Source organism: Pristiophorus japonicus, chromosome 6 (assembly GCF_044704955.1).
Source record: "Pristiophorus japonicus isolate sPriJap1 chromosome 6, sPriJap1.hap1, whole genome shotgun sequence".
Taxonomy (NCBI): domain Eukaryota; kingdom Metazoa; phylum Chordata; class Chondrichthyes; family Pristiophoridae; genus Pristiophorus; species Pristiophorus japonicus.
In genome coordinates this window covers 158,490,376-158,507,217 of record NC_091982.1, presented here as the reverse complement: position 1 = coordinate 158,507,217, position 16,842 = coordinate 158,490,376, and the positions used below count along the sequence as shown (strand labels likewise).

The 16,842-nt window shown below is 47.5% G+C and overlaps 1 protein-coding gene across 1 annotated transcript in view; it reads right to left on the bottom strand.

Moving 5' to 3' along the window:
• LOC139266210 (S-arrestin-like) overlaps nucleotides 1-16,842 on the bottom strand; it is an 87,940-nt gene that overhangs the window by 46,499 nt on the left and 24,599 nt on the right. Inside the window, exons 4-9 of the mRNA XM_070884040.1 lie at nucleotides 16,490-16,497; nucleotides 15,083-15,228; nucleotides 9,679-9,739; nucleotides 4,244-4,353; nucleotides 2,263-2,338; nucleotides 1,070-1,114 (exon numbers count right to left, since the gene is read on the bottom strand). Of these exons, the coding sequence (XP_070740141.1) occupies nucleotides 1,070-1,114; nucleotides 2,263-2,338; nucleotides 4,244-4,353; nucleotides 9,679-9,739; nucleotides 15,083-15,228; nucleotides 16,490-16,497 (446 nt within the window). The remainder of the gene's footprint in view (nucleotides 1-1,069; nucleotides 1,115-2,262; nucleotides 2,339-4,243; nucleotides 4,354-9,678; nucleotides 9,740-15,082; nucleotides 15,229-16,489; nucleotides 16,498-16,842) is intronic.

Here is a 16,842-nt window from a genome sequence, read left to right as displayed (position 1 = left end):
GTGTCTGTGTGTGTGTGTGTGTGAGGCGGAGTTTGTGTGTGTGAGGCTGTGTGTGTGTGTATGAGGCGGAGTGTGTGTGAGGCTTTGTGTGTGTATGAGGCGGAGTGTGTGTGAGGCGGAGTGTGTGTGTGTGAGACTAAACGTGCGTGTGTGTGTGATAGGCTGAGTGTGTGTGTATGAGTGTGTGTGATAGGCTGAGTGTGTGTGTGTGTGTGTGTGTGTGTGTGTGAATGTATGCGTGTGATAGGCTGAGTGTGTGTGTGTGTGTGAATGTGTGTGTGTGTGTGATAAGCTGAATGTGTGTGAGTGTGTATGCTGTTTTTTTCTATTTGATTCAGAAGCCCTCAAAGATTTAACCCCGATTGGACTCTCCTCTCTGACAAAACACGATGGTGTACAAATTGACCCCTGCCCGAAACTGGGGGTTTTTACAGCAGCTGCGGTTCAGGTCGAATCTTTTGCGAAATTGTGCTCTTTGTTTTTTTTTATTTTGACCCAGAAGTCGGTAATAATAGGGGCGGTGACTACACTTGAATGGCAAAATCACAGCAGTGACAAGAACTGAGGGGCGGAAATTGGGGGCGGTGTGGAGTCACCGCCGCGATGATATCATCACAGCATCACGTCACCATGTCGCTCCCCTTCACTTAAAGGGGAGAGCCTCCGCAATTTTAAAACTTCGATTCTCTGGGCCACCAGGGAGGATTTCGGCCGGGCCAGAGGCCTGGCACCCAAGAGGGGAGCCAGGCTGCCTGATGGCGGTCCGGCCAAACTCGGGGGCATATTTGTTGGGCCAACCTGGCAGTCGGCGGCAGCAGTAGGCCTTCCCCTTTAAGAGAAGCCGCACTGCTGCTGTAAATGGCCACAGCCTCACTGGACCACCGGGCGAAAGCTTATTTTGGCACCGCCGGGCAGGCCAAAGATTTTTGGAGGGGAACATCGCCGTTAGGGGGTTAGATTTGCGGTGCGCACAGTGACAACGCGCTTACCGCCTGTAAGACAGAAAGGCCAGAAGGTCAGCAGGTATTTCAGATGGTCGTGTTATTCAACAGTAGAGCTGGATTCTCACCTTTCCTGTCCTTTATGTAGCCAGTGTCCAATACAAGCACACCATCTGCAGAGAAATCAGACAAGATCAGTCACTAAAACCAGCCCTAGTCACACTGTGAGGTTCATCCATCACCAGCCTTCCCATCAGCCGGCTCAGGGATACTCTGAGATTCATGTGAGTATGACTGAACTGTTAATAGCAGCAGCCAATTCCTGTGCCCAATTCAGAAAGAGTACATTTGACACAATACAACCTGAAAAGGTATCTTTGCTCCTGAAAGGCATCTACCTTCAGAAATAGGTCTCCGCTTCTGAAATTCTGTTACTTCTGGAATTTTAGTGGAAACAGCGGATTGATTTTTTGAGCAGAAGTAGTAACTTTTGATTCACTGCATCTGCTCAAAATCTTCTTTCAATTTAGTGCAGGTATACTGTACTCACTGCTGCTCACGATGCGGTCTCCTCTACATTGGGGAGACCAACGCAGATTGGGTGATCGCTTTGTGGAACACCTCCGTTCAGTCTGTAAGTGTGACCCCGAGCTTCCGGTCATCTGCCACTTTATTTCTCTGTCCCACTCCCACCTCTCTGACCTCTTACACTGTTCCGATGAAGCTCAACGGAAACTCACGGAATAACATCTCATCTTTCGATTAGACACTTTACAACCTTCCAGACTCAACATCGAGTTGAAAAGTTTCAGATCGAAACCATTGCTCCTATTTTTTCAGACAGCAGTTGTTGTTAACGATTCCGCTATTGCAATTTCCACCTCCTCTAGACCCATCTTTTGTTTCTTTATTTGTTCCATTATCAGCTCCGTTTGCTTTGCACCAACATCCCTTTTGTCATTTAATCACTCCTGCCTTCCACCCTGTCACAGACCTTCCATTTTGTTCTCTCTTTACCGCCCCTTTCCATGCCTCTGTCTTTGCTTAAAACCTGTTAAATCTGTAACATTTTCTAGTTCTGACCAAAGGTTATTGACCTAAAACGTTAACTCTGTTTCTCTTTCCACAGATGCTGCCTGACCTGCTGAGTGTTTCCAGCATTTTGTATTTATGTTTTAGATTTCCAACAGCTACAGTATTTTGCCTTTGTATTCGGAAACATCTGTTTGCGATCAATGTTCCTGCTAAACTGTAGTCATCGGCAAGGTTCCATGCAGTCCGCTCACTGGCTTTCCCATTGTAGGTACTCCTCTGTCATTACCGCAGTCGGACTTGTCCCCTTTTTTGAAGATGGTCACGATTACAGCATCTCTGAGATCGTCTGGCATGCTGTCCTCCTTCCAGATAAGAGAGATGAGGTTATGCATTCATGAGGTCATGCCCGACACGAGACTCCCAAAGCAAGCGCTCTACTCGGAACTCCTACACGGCAATCGAGCCCCAGGTGGGCAGAGGAAACATTTTAAGGACACCTTCAAAGCCTCCCTGATAAAGTGCAACATACCCACCAACACCTGGGAATCCCTGGCCCAAGACCGCCCAAAATGCAGGAAGAGCATCCGGGAGGGTGCTGAGCACCTCGGGTCTCATCATTGAGAGCATGCAAAAATCAAGCGCAGGCAGCGGAAGGAGCGTGCGGCAAACCAGTCTCACCCACCCACCCTTTCCTTCAATGACTGTCTATCCCACCTGTGACAGAGACTGTATAGCCACCTGAGAACTCACTTTTAGAATGGAGGCAAGTCTTCCTCGATTTCGAGGGACTGCCTATGATGATGATATAGGTACTGCAGATGCACACAAATTTGAATGGGCCGCTTAGTAACAGAAGCCAGGCCATGCAGGAGGCAGCGCAACTTAGTAGGGATGTTGTTTATGATGTTCTCCTCCTATGTCACCCCATCATCATCATAGGCAGTCCCTCAAAATCGTGGAAGACTTGCTTCCACTCTAAAAGTGAGTTCTCAGGTGGGAATTACAGTCTCTGGCACAGGTGGGACAGACAGTGGTTGAAGGAAAGGGTGGGTAGGGAGTCTGGTTTGCCACATGCTCCTTCCGCTGCCTGCGCTTGATTTCTGCATGCTCTCGGTGATGAGACTCGAGGTGCTCAGCCCCCTTCCGGATGCTCTTCCACCACTTAGGGGGGTCTTTGTCCAGGGACTCCCAGGTGTCGGTGGGGATGTTGCATTTTATCAGGGAGGCTTTGAGGGTGTAAAGTCCTTACTCTACAGTATGAAACCACATGAGGCATATTTTGGGGACAAGGTCACTCTGTGACCCTAACTCTTTATTCACAGGACTCCAAAGATGATGACCCTGTGTGGGGCCTCCCTTTTTATACCTGTGTGATCAGGTAAGGAGTGTCTCCCACAAGTTCACACCTTGTGGTCAAGGTGTGCATCTAGGTTGAGTGTATACAGTAATGCACTGGTGTTATATTGTGGTTGTATGCATGACATCACCTCCCCTCCCAAGGTCTTATTGGGATCATAGGTTTAGTCTTTCAGGTGGTCTACGCTCCCTCGTGGAGCATTGCAGTTGGGGCTCTGTTTGTTGGACACTGACGTGGGTGTCTGTCACCTGTGGTGATTCCGGCCTGTCCGGGCTGACCGCAGGGACTGTGCATTCTTCTGATTGCTCTTGTTGCTCGTTCGCTGGCGGTGGTGTGAGCTCCATCTCATGGTCTTCTTCAAGTTCCTCCGTGTCGATGCTGAACCTTTTTTTTTTACTTGGTCCAGATGCTTACGGCATATCTGACCATTGTTGAGTTTTACCACGATGACCCTATTCCCCTCTTTGTCAATTACAGTGCCCTCAAGCCATTTGGGCCCCATGGCGTGATTGAGGACAAATACAGGATCTTTTATTTCGATACATCTCCCCCTCGAATTACGGTCATGGTACTCATTTTGTGACTTGCACTTGCCCTCAACTATGTCGGTCAGGACTGGGTGAATGAGGGACAACTGAGTTTTGAGTGTCTGTTTCATTAGTAGCTCTGCAGGCGGGACCCCCGTGAGCGACTGCGGTCGGGATCTATAGGCCAGCAGGAGACGTGATAGGCGGCATTGTAGGGAGGGTCCTTGAATCCTGAGCATACCTTGCTTAATGATTTGGACCGCACGTTCTGCCTGGCCATTGGAGGCCGGCTTGAACGATGCAGTCCTGACGTGGTTGATGCCATTACCCGACATAAACTCTCGGAATTCGTAGCTTGTGAAACATGGGCCATTATCACTAACCAGGATGTCCGGCAAGCCATGGGTTGCAAAGATCGCACGGAGGTTTTCCACGGCGGTGGATGACGTACATGAATTCAGAATGATACACTCGATCCATTTCGAGTATGCATCTACCACAATAAGAAACATCATACCCATGAACGGGCCCGTGTAGTCAACATGAATGCGTGACCATGGCCTGGTGGGCCAGGGCTACGGGCTGAGCAGGGCCTCCCTGGGGGAACTACCCAGCTGGGCACACATCGTGCACCTGCGAACACAGTGTTCCAGGTCTGAATCAATTCCAGGCCACCAAACGTGTGACTGGGCAATGGCCTTCATCAGCACAATGCCTGGGTGTTCACTGTGGAGTTCCCTGATAAATGCCTCCCTGCCCTTCTGGGGCATAACTACCCAGCTGCCCCATAGTAGGCAGTCGGCTTGGATGGAGAGCTCATCCATCCGTCTGTGGAGCGGTCTGACCTCCTCAGGGCATGCTCCGTGTGCGGGCGCCCAATCCTCAGTCAGGACACATTTCTTAATCAGAGATAGGAAGGGATCTCTGTTGTCCAGATTTTGATCTGACAGGCTGTGATGGGGGAAAAAGGCATCAACAGCCATGATCATCTCGGCGCTTTGCTCCGCTGCCCCCTCAGTGGTGGCCAGTGGAAGCCTGCTGAGCATGTCAGCGCAATTTACAGTGCCGGGCTGGTGCCGGATGGAGTAGTCATAAGCAGCCAGCGTGAGAGCCCATCGCTGTATGCGAGCTGATGTGTTGGCATTGATAGCCTTGCTGTCTGACAACAGGGATGTTAATGGCTTGTGGTCCGTCTCTAATTCAAACTTCCTACCAAAGAGATACTGATGCATTTTTTTTACACCATAGACACATGCAAGTGGTTCCTTCTCGACCATCCCATATCCCCGTTCTGCTTGAGAGAGCGACCTGGAGGCATAAGCCACAGGTTGTAGTTAACCCTCAGCATTGCCCTGCTGCAAAACGCACCCAACCCCATCGGACAATAATCACATGTCAGAACCAATTTTTTACAGGGGTCATACAGGGTCAACAACTTGTTTGAACAAAGTAGGTTTCGTGCCTGATCAAAAGCCCGTTCCTGACAGTCCCCCCAAAACCAATTGCAACACTTACGCAGGAGTACGTGTAGCGGCTCCAACAACGTGCTCAAATTCGGCAGAAAGTTCCCGAAATAGTTCAACAGTCCCAGGAATGAACGCAACTCCGATGTGTTGCAAGGCCTGGGTGCTCATTGAATCGCCTCTGTTTTGGATTCGGTGGGCCGAATCCCATCTGCAGCAACCCTCCTGCCCAGAAACTCAACCTCAGGAGCTAAGAACACACATTTAGACTTCTTGAATCGCAGGCCTACCCAGTCCAGTCGGCGTAGCACCTCCTCCAGGTTGTGGAGGTGTTCCTCGGTGTCTCGACCCATGATGAGGATGACGTCCTGGAATACGATCGTTCCAGGAATGGATTTAAGCAGGCTTTCCATGTTTTGTTGAAAAATCGCGGCCGCTGATCGAATGTCAAACGAGCACCTGTTATAAACGAACAGTCCCTTGTGCGTGGTGATGGTGGTCAGTAGTTTAGATTCGTCGGCCAGTTCCTGGGTCATGTAGGCTGAAGTGAGTGAACTTGGTGAACAGCTTGCCGCCTGCCAGCGTGGCGAAGAGGTCCTCCACTCTCGGGAGCGGGTATTGATCTTGTTGGGACACCCGATTGATGGTGGCCTTGTAGTCGCCACAGATCCTGACAGAGCCATCCGCTTTTAGGACGGGAACGATGGGGCTCGCCCAGTTGCTGAATTCAACAGGCGAGATGATGCCCTCTCTCAACAGCCGGTCCAATTCGCTTTTGATCTTTTCCCGCATCACATACGGCACCGCTCTGGCTTTGTGGTGCACTGGCCTGGCGTCTGGGGTGATGTGTATCACTACTTTAGTGCCTTTGAAAGTCCCGACGCCAGGTTGGAATAGTGAATCGAATTGTTGTAGGACTTGTGAGCACGAACTTCGCTCGACAGATGACATTGCATGAACACCATCCCATTTCCAGTTCATCTCGGCTAACTAGCTCCTCCCCAACAGTGCGGGATCATTGCCCGGGACAATCCAGAGCGGCAGCCGATTCACTAACCCATTGTGTGTGACAGCCAACATTGCACTGCCTAGTACCGGAATGATTTCTTTAGTGTAAGTCCGTAATTGTGTCTCAACACGTGCTAATTTGGGTCCACTGGCTTTAAATGGCCATAGCTTCTCAAATTGCTGAATGCCCATGAGTGACTGGCTGGCCCCAGTGTCCAGCCCCATGCGTACTGGGATACTGTTTAATAAAACCATCATCATCATTGGTGGCGTTTTGGTGTATGAACTGTGAATATTCGCCACATGGACCCACTGAACCTCGGCGTCCATCGATTTGGCCCAAAAGTCATCCTGCTTCAAAGAACCCTCTTCTGGTCCATCCGCCTCATATATTAGTCTGATTGCAGACTTCCTGCACATTCGAGCTAAGTGGAAACTGAGATTGCAGTTCCTGCAAACAAACTGTTGAAATCTGCAAGATCTAGCTGAGTGTTTTCCCCCACACCTCCAGCATGAATTAAAGTTTCCATTGTTGGGAACAAAGGGACTATGGCCAGGCATTCCGCGCTGACTGTCCCTTTGACTGCTCTTAAGTACCCTATGAGTGGGTGTCAATGGCCCCATCCTGGGCCGCATTGTCCACTGTGATGGCGTGAAAGTCCATTCAGCCTGCCATTGTCTCTGTTGAGTCCTACTCTGGGGTCTATTGCTGCCTAGGGAGTGTCGGACTGCCCCTGCCTGCCTGTGGGGCTCTGAGCCGCATTGATAATGTTGACTCCCTGATCCATTGCCGCGTTAGAGGCAGAATTGCACGCGTATATTATTTTTGTCTCTTCCTCCCCCGCCTTGAAAGTTTGAGCCATCAACGCCACCGCTTCCAAGGTCAAATCCTTGGTCTCAATTCATTTACGGAAAATTCCCGCATGACCGATGCCCTCGATAAAGAAGTCCCTTAGCATCTCCCCCCTGCAGGCATCTGTGAACTTACAGAGGCTGGCCAAACGCCGGTGGTCCACTACGAAGTCTGATATGCTCTGTCCTTCACGACGTCGGTGGGTGTAGAATCTGTGTCGGGCCATATGTATGCTACTCGCCGGTTTGAGGTGCTCCCCGATCAATTTGCGAAGTTCTTCAAAGGTTTTGTCCGCCGGCTTTTCAGGTGCTAGTAAGTCCTTCATGAGCGCGTAAGTCTTTGGTCCGCAGCTGGTCAAAAGATGAGCCCTTCGCTTGTCGGCCGCTGCATCTCCCAGCCATTCTTTTGTAACGAAGCTTTGCTGAAGCCCCTTGACAAAATTGTCCCAGTCCTCCCCAACACAGTACCGTTCCTCTGTGCTACCGCTGGCCATTCTCGTGGGTCGTGAATTCCCGTTTCTCGTCGCAAATGTAAAGTCCTTGCTCTACAGTATGAAACCACACGAGGCACATTTTTGGGACAAGGTCACTCTGTGACCTTAACTCTTTATTCACAGGACTCCAAAGACGATGACTCTCCCTTTTTATACCTGTGTGATCAAGTAAGGAGTGTCTCCCCCAAGTTCACCCCTTGTGATCAAGGTGTGCATCTAGGTTGAGTGTATACAGAAATAGAGTGGTGTTACATTGTGGTTGCATACATGACAGAGGGTGTCCTTGAAACGTTTCCTCTGCCCACCTGAGGATCGCCTGCCACGTAGGAGTTCCGAGTAGAGCGTTTGCTTTGGGGGTCTTGTATTGGGCATGCGAACAATGTGGCCCACCCAACGGAGCTGGTTGAGTGTGGTCAGTGCGTTGATGCTGGGGTTGTTGGCCTGATCGAGAACACTGACATTGGTGTGTCTATCCTCCCAGAGGATTTGCAGGATCTTGCGGAGACATCGTTGGTGGTATTTCTCCAGCGACTTGAGGTGCCTACTGTACATGGTCCATGTCTCTGAGCCATACAGGAGGCAGGTATGACTACTGCCCTGTAGACCATAAGCTTGGTGCCAGATTTGAGGTTTTGGTCTTCAAACACTCTCTTCCTCAGGCGACCGAAGGCTGCGCTGGCGTACTATGTACATAATCATTCACAATGCAAAGTTTGCAGCTCAGCAGAGCTTTGCAGTCTGGCTTCACAACTCTGCCTTCTCGTGTGTAAATATCTCAGCAACAAAACAGATGGGTTTGACGTCAATGGTGACAGATGCCCCAGGCACCTGTAGCATCAGGACAGTCTGTGGTTCTCTGTGCATTCCTATCCAATCTATGCTAATCCTGTCGGTTTCCAGACACTTTATATGCTTGCATTCCGCTGCCTTCTATGGGCTCAATCTTCCCCAAAGCATTTTTAGGGCGTACTTGAAGAGTTATGCCCGATTTTGTGGGGCCAAAGTACACCAAAAAAAAGTGTTGTAAGTTTCCCCGTTGGATCTCTTCATTTTGGCATGGCCTAACCCGAGGGGGGTGGAGCCAAAAAGATCGGGCTGCCATGGTAACAAGGGACACAATGCGAGCTGAGGCTGCAAAGTGAAGCATACAGCCAGCTCTCAACACATTAAAAGAATTGAAAAACACATAGCACCAACTTACCTCCAACTCCGCCCGAAGGCTGTCCGGTTCTTTCTCTCGCTCTCTCGCTCTCGCTCTCTCTCGCTCGCGCTCTCTTTCTCGCTCTCTCTCAAATGGAATGAGACCGAGCAGCCTTCCTGTGTGTGGGGACCGAGAATGAGACCGGACAGCCTTCGGGCGGGGTTGGAGGTAAGTTGCTGCTATGTGTTTTTCAATTCTTTCAGTGTGTCCGGGCATCTGCTGCACTGCTTTCCTTACCTGCGCCGATTTCCTTAACTCTAGGGAAGATTTTTCTGGAGAGGCCATATACGTTGGCCTAAGCAGAACTGGAGTAACTCTCAGTTGGCCAAACTTCCCTAAATGGCCAGAAGTGGCATAGGTGGCAGGTTACGCCCCCTTTGGATGAAAAAAAAACAGACTTAAAAAATTTGTAACTAACTGAGTTTGTAACAAATTGATTGGGGAAACTGGGGATTTTTAAGTTAGGCCAGAAAAAGCAGCCTGCTCAAAAAAAATGACGCAAATACTGAGGAAGATTGAGCCCTTTGTCTTTAGTGGCATTCCAAAATACACGTTACAATCAGCCTTTTCATTAAAGTTCAAGCCTGAGAAAGTTAGTGCAAGTTAACATATGCCTAACAGGAAATCTACCATGGATGCCAAGCAATTTTATGTGAGGGGACAATCTGTTAAAGTGAACAAACAAGGACCCAGAACAGTATTCCCTACTGTCATAAAACACCCCTTGATCTTCATGGAACCAGCATGTAGAATCTTAACATCAGTTAAACAGCAGATTCTCGCGAAGAACATGCACTTACCCACGGGATCAGTATGGGTGACATGATCCACAAAGTCTCTCTTGTCCAAGTAGACAGCAATCTGTGAAAGTAGAGATAAGATGATGTTAGCAAAGCCTGTGACTGGGACAGTCATTGTCAGTTATATCCTTCGCCCGTGACCACAATAACCTGCGTTTCTATGTAACGTCCTTTTACCATCATGGCTACTTGTGGGCTTGCGGTTAAACTGGGTTTCGTTCTGGAATAAAATCCTTGTAGTTTATATAGAAAGAAAGAACTTGCATTTATATAGTGCCTTACACAACCTCAAGACATCCCAAAGCACTTCACAACTGCTGAAGTATATATTTTTTAAGAGTAGTCACTGTTGTAATGTAGGGAATCATGGCAGGCAACTTTCACAAAGTAAGGTCCCACAAAAGCAATGAGATAAATGACCTGATAATCTGTTGGTCAAGGGTCAAAGCTGGCCAGGAGAACTGTCTTGCTCTTCTTTGAATAATACCATGAAATATTTTACATCCACCTAAGAAGGTGGAGAGGACCTTGTTGCAATGTCTTATCTGAAAGACAGCACCTCCAACAGTGCACAACTCCCTGAGTACTGAGGTGCTGTCACACTCCAGAATCAGGTCTGTGCTCAAATCCTGTAGTGAGATTGAACTCAAAACCTGCGGACTCAGAGGTGAGAGTGGCTACCACTGAGCCAAAGTGAACACCTGGCTGCTTGGTAGATTACAGTCTAGAAAGGAGAAACTGGTTAGCTATTCCACACTACCCCATTAAACATTGTTCAGTGGTCTGCTGATAAACAGGTTAAAGTTCTGTTTTCTTCATTGGTCTCGGGGCAGTGGGTAAAGAAAGTTGTATAATATGCTCCTTTTAAGCAGTGTCTAGATAACTAACAACTGCATTATTTGCAAGTTTAGTTCGGACCCTGTTTTTCTAATCCATTCGGCTGAGAAGTGTGGAAAAATAAATCAAGCATCTTTCACAATACCTTTTACCTGAGGCTCTCTTTAACCCATGGATTTTGCTCAGCTCCCAACAAGCAAGAGTTGAGAGGATGGAGGACGTGGAACACGGCAGTTATACAGACAGCCATTGCAGGCAGACTGATTTCAAAGAAGTGGCTAAAATGTAATCAGCTGCCAAGCCTGAAGTTAAAGTTTTAAAACGTTTCTTCTTTTTACAAGCAGTTGCCTTATGGTAGACCCCCTGCCCAATTTGCTCAGTGTATAATGCACTTAATGATATAATATTGGACCTAGAAGGTTCTACGATTGATCCCCACCCTTTCCTGAACTTACAACTGCCTGAAAGATTAACCTGTGAATGTAGATTACAAAGATCTATGGCTCAGTCGGTAGCACACTTGTCTTAGAGTCAAATGGTTGTGAGTACAAGTCCCACTCCAAAAAAAGTCTATGCTGACACTTCAGTGGAGTGCTGAGGGAGTGCTGCACTGTCAGAGGTGCTGTCTTTCGGATGCCCCGTCTGCTCTCTCAGATGGATGTAAAAGATCCCTTGGCACTATTTTGAAGAAGAACAGGAGAGTTATATCCAGTGTCCTGGACAATATTTATTCCTCAATCAACATAACAAAAAAACAGATTATCTGGTCATTATCACATTGCTATTTGTAGGAGCTTGTGTGCAAATTGGCTGCTGCGTTTCCCACATTACAATAGTGACTACACTCCAAAAGTACTTTATTGGATGTAAAGCGTTTTGAAACGTCCGGTGGTCGTGAAAGGCGCTATATAAATCCAAGTCTTTCTTTCCTTTTCTACACAAATCCCACGGTGCAGGACTGCGGTTAATCACTGACTTCAAGTGTCAAGCAAAGAAATAAACTGTATTTAGATAGCGCCTTTCATGACCAAAGGACGTCCCAAAGTGCAGCTAATGAAGTACTTTCTTTGAAGTGTAGTCACTGTTGTAATGCAGGAAGTGCGGCAGCCAATTTGTACACAGTAAGGCCCCACATACAGCATTGTGATAATGACTAGATCATCTCTTATCTGGTGATGTTTGTTGAGAGATATATTTTGGCCAGGATACTGGCGAGAACTCTCCGGTTCTTTTTCGAAAACTGCAGTGGGATCTTTTACGGCCATCTTGCTTTAATGTCTCATCCGAAAGATGGCATCTGTGGCAGTGCAGCACTCTGTTAGTACTGCGCTGAAGTGTCAGTGTAGACCTGGTACAGGTGTGGTGAGATATGATTATCCAGCATACTTGGGGCAGTTGGTGTATCGATAGGCATAAACCTGTATATTGTAGCCAGTAGAAATGATTCCATTTGTTACCTTGGCTATGCTGCTACTCTGGAATCTGTGCCACTTGCATTGCAAAGCACCCGCTGCTACAGAAAAACAACAGCGTCCTCTGTTCAGCTGCTCAAATGTCCTAGCGGTATGTCTTCCCTAATTTCAGATTGCTCACACAACCTGAATCTCCCACACAGCTCGGGTTTTAGTGCAACATCGGAGTCTTGGATGAAACATAGAAACATAGAAACATAGAAAATAGGTGCAGGAGTAGGCCATTCAGCCCTTCTAGCCTGCACCGCCATTCAATGAGTTCATGGCTGAACATGCAACTTCAGTACCCCCTTCCTGCTTTCTCGCCATACCCCTTGATCCCCCTAGTAGTAAGGACTTCATCTAACTCCCTTTTGAATATATTTAGTGAATTGGCCTCAACTACTTTCTGTGGTAGAGAATTCCACAGGTTCACAACTCTCTGGGTGAAGAAGTTTCTCCTCATCTCGGTCCTAAGTGGCTTACCCCTTATCCTTAGACTGTGACCCCTGGTTCTGGACTTCCCCAACATTGGAAACATTCTTCCTGCATCTAACCTGTCTAAACCCGTCAGAATTTTAAATGTTTCTATGAGGTCCCCTCTCATTCTTCTGAACTCCAGTGAATACAAGCCCAGTTGATCCAATCTTTCTTGATAGGTCAGTCCCACCATCCCGGGAATCAGTCTGGTGAATCTTCGCTGCACTCCCTCAATAGCAAGAATGTCCTTCCTCAAGTTAGGAGACCAAAACTGTACACAATACTCCAGCTGTGGCCTCACCAAGGCCCTGTACAACTGTAGCAACACTTCCCTGCCCCTGTACTCAAATCCCCTCGCTATGAAGGCCAACATGCCACTTGCTTTCTTAACCGCCTGCTGTACCTGCATGCCAACCTTCAATGACTGATGTACCATGACACCCAGGTCTCGTTGTACCTCCCCTTTTCCGAATCTGTCACCATTCAGATAATAGTCTGTCTCTCTGTTTTTACCACCAAAGTGGATAACCTCACATTTATCCACATTATACTTCATCTGCCATCTCACCTAACCTATCCAAGTCACTCTGCAGCCTCATAGCATCCTCCTCGCAGCTCACACTGCCACCCAACTTAGTGTCATCTGCAAATTTGGAGATACTACATTTAATCCCCTCGTCTAAATCATTAATGTAGAATGTAAACAGCTGGGGCCCCAGCACAGAACCTTGCGGTACCCCACTAGTCACTGCCTGCCATTCTGAAAAGTACCCATTTACTCCTACTCTTTGCTTCCTGTCTGACAACCAGTTCTCAATCCATGTCAGCACACTACCCCCAATCCCATGTGCTTTAACTTTGCACATTAATCTCTTGTGTGGGACCTTGTCGAAAGCCTTCTGAAAGTCCAAATATACCACATCAACTGGTTCTCCCTTGTCCACTTTACTGAAAACATCCTCAAAAAATTCCAGAAGGTTTGTCAAGCATGATTTCCCTTTCACAAATCCATGCTGACTTGGACCTATCATGTCACCTTTTTCCAAATGCACTGCTATGACATCCTTAATAATTGATTCCATCATTTTACCCACTACTGAGGTCAGGCTGACCGGTCTATAATTCCCTGTTTTCTCTCTCCCTCCTTTTTTAAAAAGTGGGGTTACATTGGCTACCCTCCACTCTATAGGAACTGATCCAGAGTCAATGGAATGTTGGAAAATGACTGTCAATGCATCCGCTATTTCCAAGGCCACCTCCTTAAGTACTCTGGGATGCAGTCCATCAGGCCTTGGAGATTTATCGGCCTTCAATCCCATCAATTTCCCCAACACAATTTCCCGACTAATAAAGATTTCCCTCAGTTCCTCCTCCTTACTAGACCCTCTGACCCCTTTTATATCCGGAAAGTTGTTGGTGTCCTCCTTAGTGAATACCGAACCAAAGTACTTGTTCAAATGGTCTGCCATTTCTTTGTTCCCCGTTATGACTTCCCCTGATTCTGACTGCAGGGGACCTACGTTTGTCTTTACTAACCTTTTTCTCTTTACATATCTATAGAAACTTTTGCAATCCGCCTTAATGTTCCCTGCAAGCTTCTTTTCGTACTCCATTTTCCCTGCCCTAATCAAACCCTTTGTCCTCCTCTGCTGAGTTCTAAATTTCTCCCAGTCCCCGGGTTCGCTGCTATTTCTGGCCAATTTGTATGCCACTTCCTTGGCTTTAATACTATCCCTGATTTCCCTTGATAGCCACGGTTGAGCCACCTTCCCTTTTTTATTTTTACGCCAGACAGGAATGTACAATTGTTGTAGTTCATCCATGCGGTCTCTAAATGCCTGCCATTGCCCATCCACAGTCAACCCCTTAAATATCATTCGCCAATCTATCCTAGCCAATTCACGCCTCATACCTTCAAAGTTACCCTTCTTTAAGTTCTGGACCATGGTCTCTGAATTAACTGTTTCATTCTCCATCCTAATGCAGAATTCCACCATATTATGGTCACTCTTCCCCAAGGGGCCTCGCACAATGAGATTGCTAACTCTCTCATTACACAACACCCAGTCTAAGATGACCTCCCCCCTAGTTGGTTCCTCAACATATTGTTCTAGAAAACCATCCCTTATGCACTCCAAGAAATCCTCCTCCACCGTATTGCTTCCAGTTTGGCTAGCCCAATCTATGTACATATAAAAGTCACCCATTATAACTGCTGCACCTTTATTGCATGCACCCCTAATTTCCTGTTTGATGCCCTCCCCAACATCACTACTACTGTTTGGAGGTCTGTACACAACTCCCACTAATGTTTTTTGCCCTTTGGTGTTCTGCAGCTCTACCCATATAGATTCTACATCATCCAAGCTAATGTCTTTCCTAACTATTGCATTAATCTCCTCTTTAACCAGCAATGCTACCCCACCTCCTTTTCCTTTTATTCTATCCTTCCTGAATGTTGAATACCCCTGGATGTTGAGTTCCCAGCCCTGATCATCCTGGAGCCACGTCTCCGTAATCCCAATCACATCATATTTGTTAACATCTATTTGCACAGTTAATTCATCCACCTTATTGCGGATGAAGAATGGAGCCCAGAAAGAAAAATAAACTGAAAGGTAAGGGAGGTCACACACCGTCTTATCAGGGGTCGTCTTTTTGAAGACAACGTTTTTGGGAGGTGGAACTGGAGGGTTCATCTTGGTAACGACCACGCTGGGAACAGGGGCCTTCTGGATCTGTGGGACGCTCATTTTCTCTGGTGTGATGTGATGTAATGAGGCTGAGAAGCAAAAAAAGGCAAAATCTTGGTGAATAAACAATGGCACCTCTAATCATAGAATAGAATCATAGAATAGAATCATAGAATGGTTACAGCACGGGAGGAGGCCATTTGGCCCTCTGCAAGAGCACCTCAGCTTGTTCCATTCCCCCGCCCTTTCCCGTAGCCCTGGTACTTATCCAATTCCTTTTTGAAAGATAAGATTGAATCTGCCTCCACGACCCTATCAGGCAGTGCATTCCAGATCCTAACCACTGGCTGCGTAAAAAAGTTTATCCTCGTGTCGCCTTTAGTTCTTCTGCCAATCACCTTAAATCTGTGTCCTTTGGTTCTCGATCCTTCCGCCAATGGGAACAGTTTCTCTCTATCTACTCTGTCCAGACCCCTCATGATTTTGAACACCTCCATCAAATCTCCTCTCAACTTTCTTTGCTCTAAGGAGAACAACCCCAGTTTAGAATCATAGAATCATAGAAGTTTACAGCATGGAAGGAGGCCATTTCAGCCCATCGTGTCCATGCCGGCCAACATGAGGCTATCCAGCCTAATCCTACTTTCCTGCTCTAGGTCCGTAACCCTGCAAGTTACGGCACTACACATGCACATCCAAGTACTTTTTCATTGGGACATTCGCTTGCTAGTTTAGTTGGAGTGGAGTGCAAAATTATCAGCTTCCAATGGCAGGGTGACACAGGTCCCATCAATGAGCCAAGTTGGCCAGTTTATCAACAGTACCCTGGAATACTATAGACCTCTGATGAAAGGTCATCGACCTGAAATGTTAACTCTGTTTCTCTTTCTACAGATGCTGCCTGACCTACAGCATTTTCTGTTTTAGTTTCAGATTCCCAGCTTCCGCAGTATTTTGCTTTTAGAAACATAGAAGCATAGAAATTTACAGTGCAGAATGAGGCCATTTCGGCCCATCGTGTCCGCGCCAGCCGACAAAGAGCCACACGACCCTTGGTCAGCAGCCCGGAAGGTTATATATAAACCTATGAACAATGAATAATGGCGGACAGGTAAAGAACATCCGGCCCAACCAGCCCACCCCACACAACCGCGATACCCCATGCATCACAACATTTTGCACTCCACCCCACCTGGAGCCATACAATCTCCAGGGAGAGGCAAAAAAACAGATTAAAAACCCAGGCCAATTGGGGAAAAAATCTGGGAAAATTTCTCTCCGACCCATCCAGGCAATCGAAACTAGTCCAGGAGATCACCCTGGCCGTATTCGATTCCCTGAAGTACTTACCATCGTGTCTACGCCAAACAACAAGAGGTTATCCAGTTTAATCCCACATACCAGCTTTCGGTCCTTAACCCTGCAGGTTACAGCACTTCAAGTGCACATCCAAGCACCTTTAAATGTGGTGAGGATTTCTGCCTCCACCAACCTTCCTGGGAGCGAGTTACAGACCCCCGCAACCCTCTGTGTGAAAAAGCTTCCCCTCAAATCCCCTCTAAACCTTCCACCAACTACCCTAAACCTATGCCCCCTCATAATTGACCCTTGCTAGCCAGTATATCCGTTATGTCTGTAATGCACTTATGAATGACTCCATGAGGCAATGTGTTGTACTCAAACTGTAGTGACCTTGGTCCTTT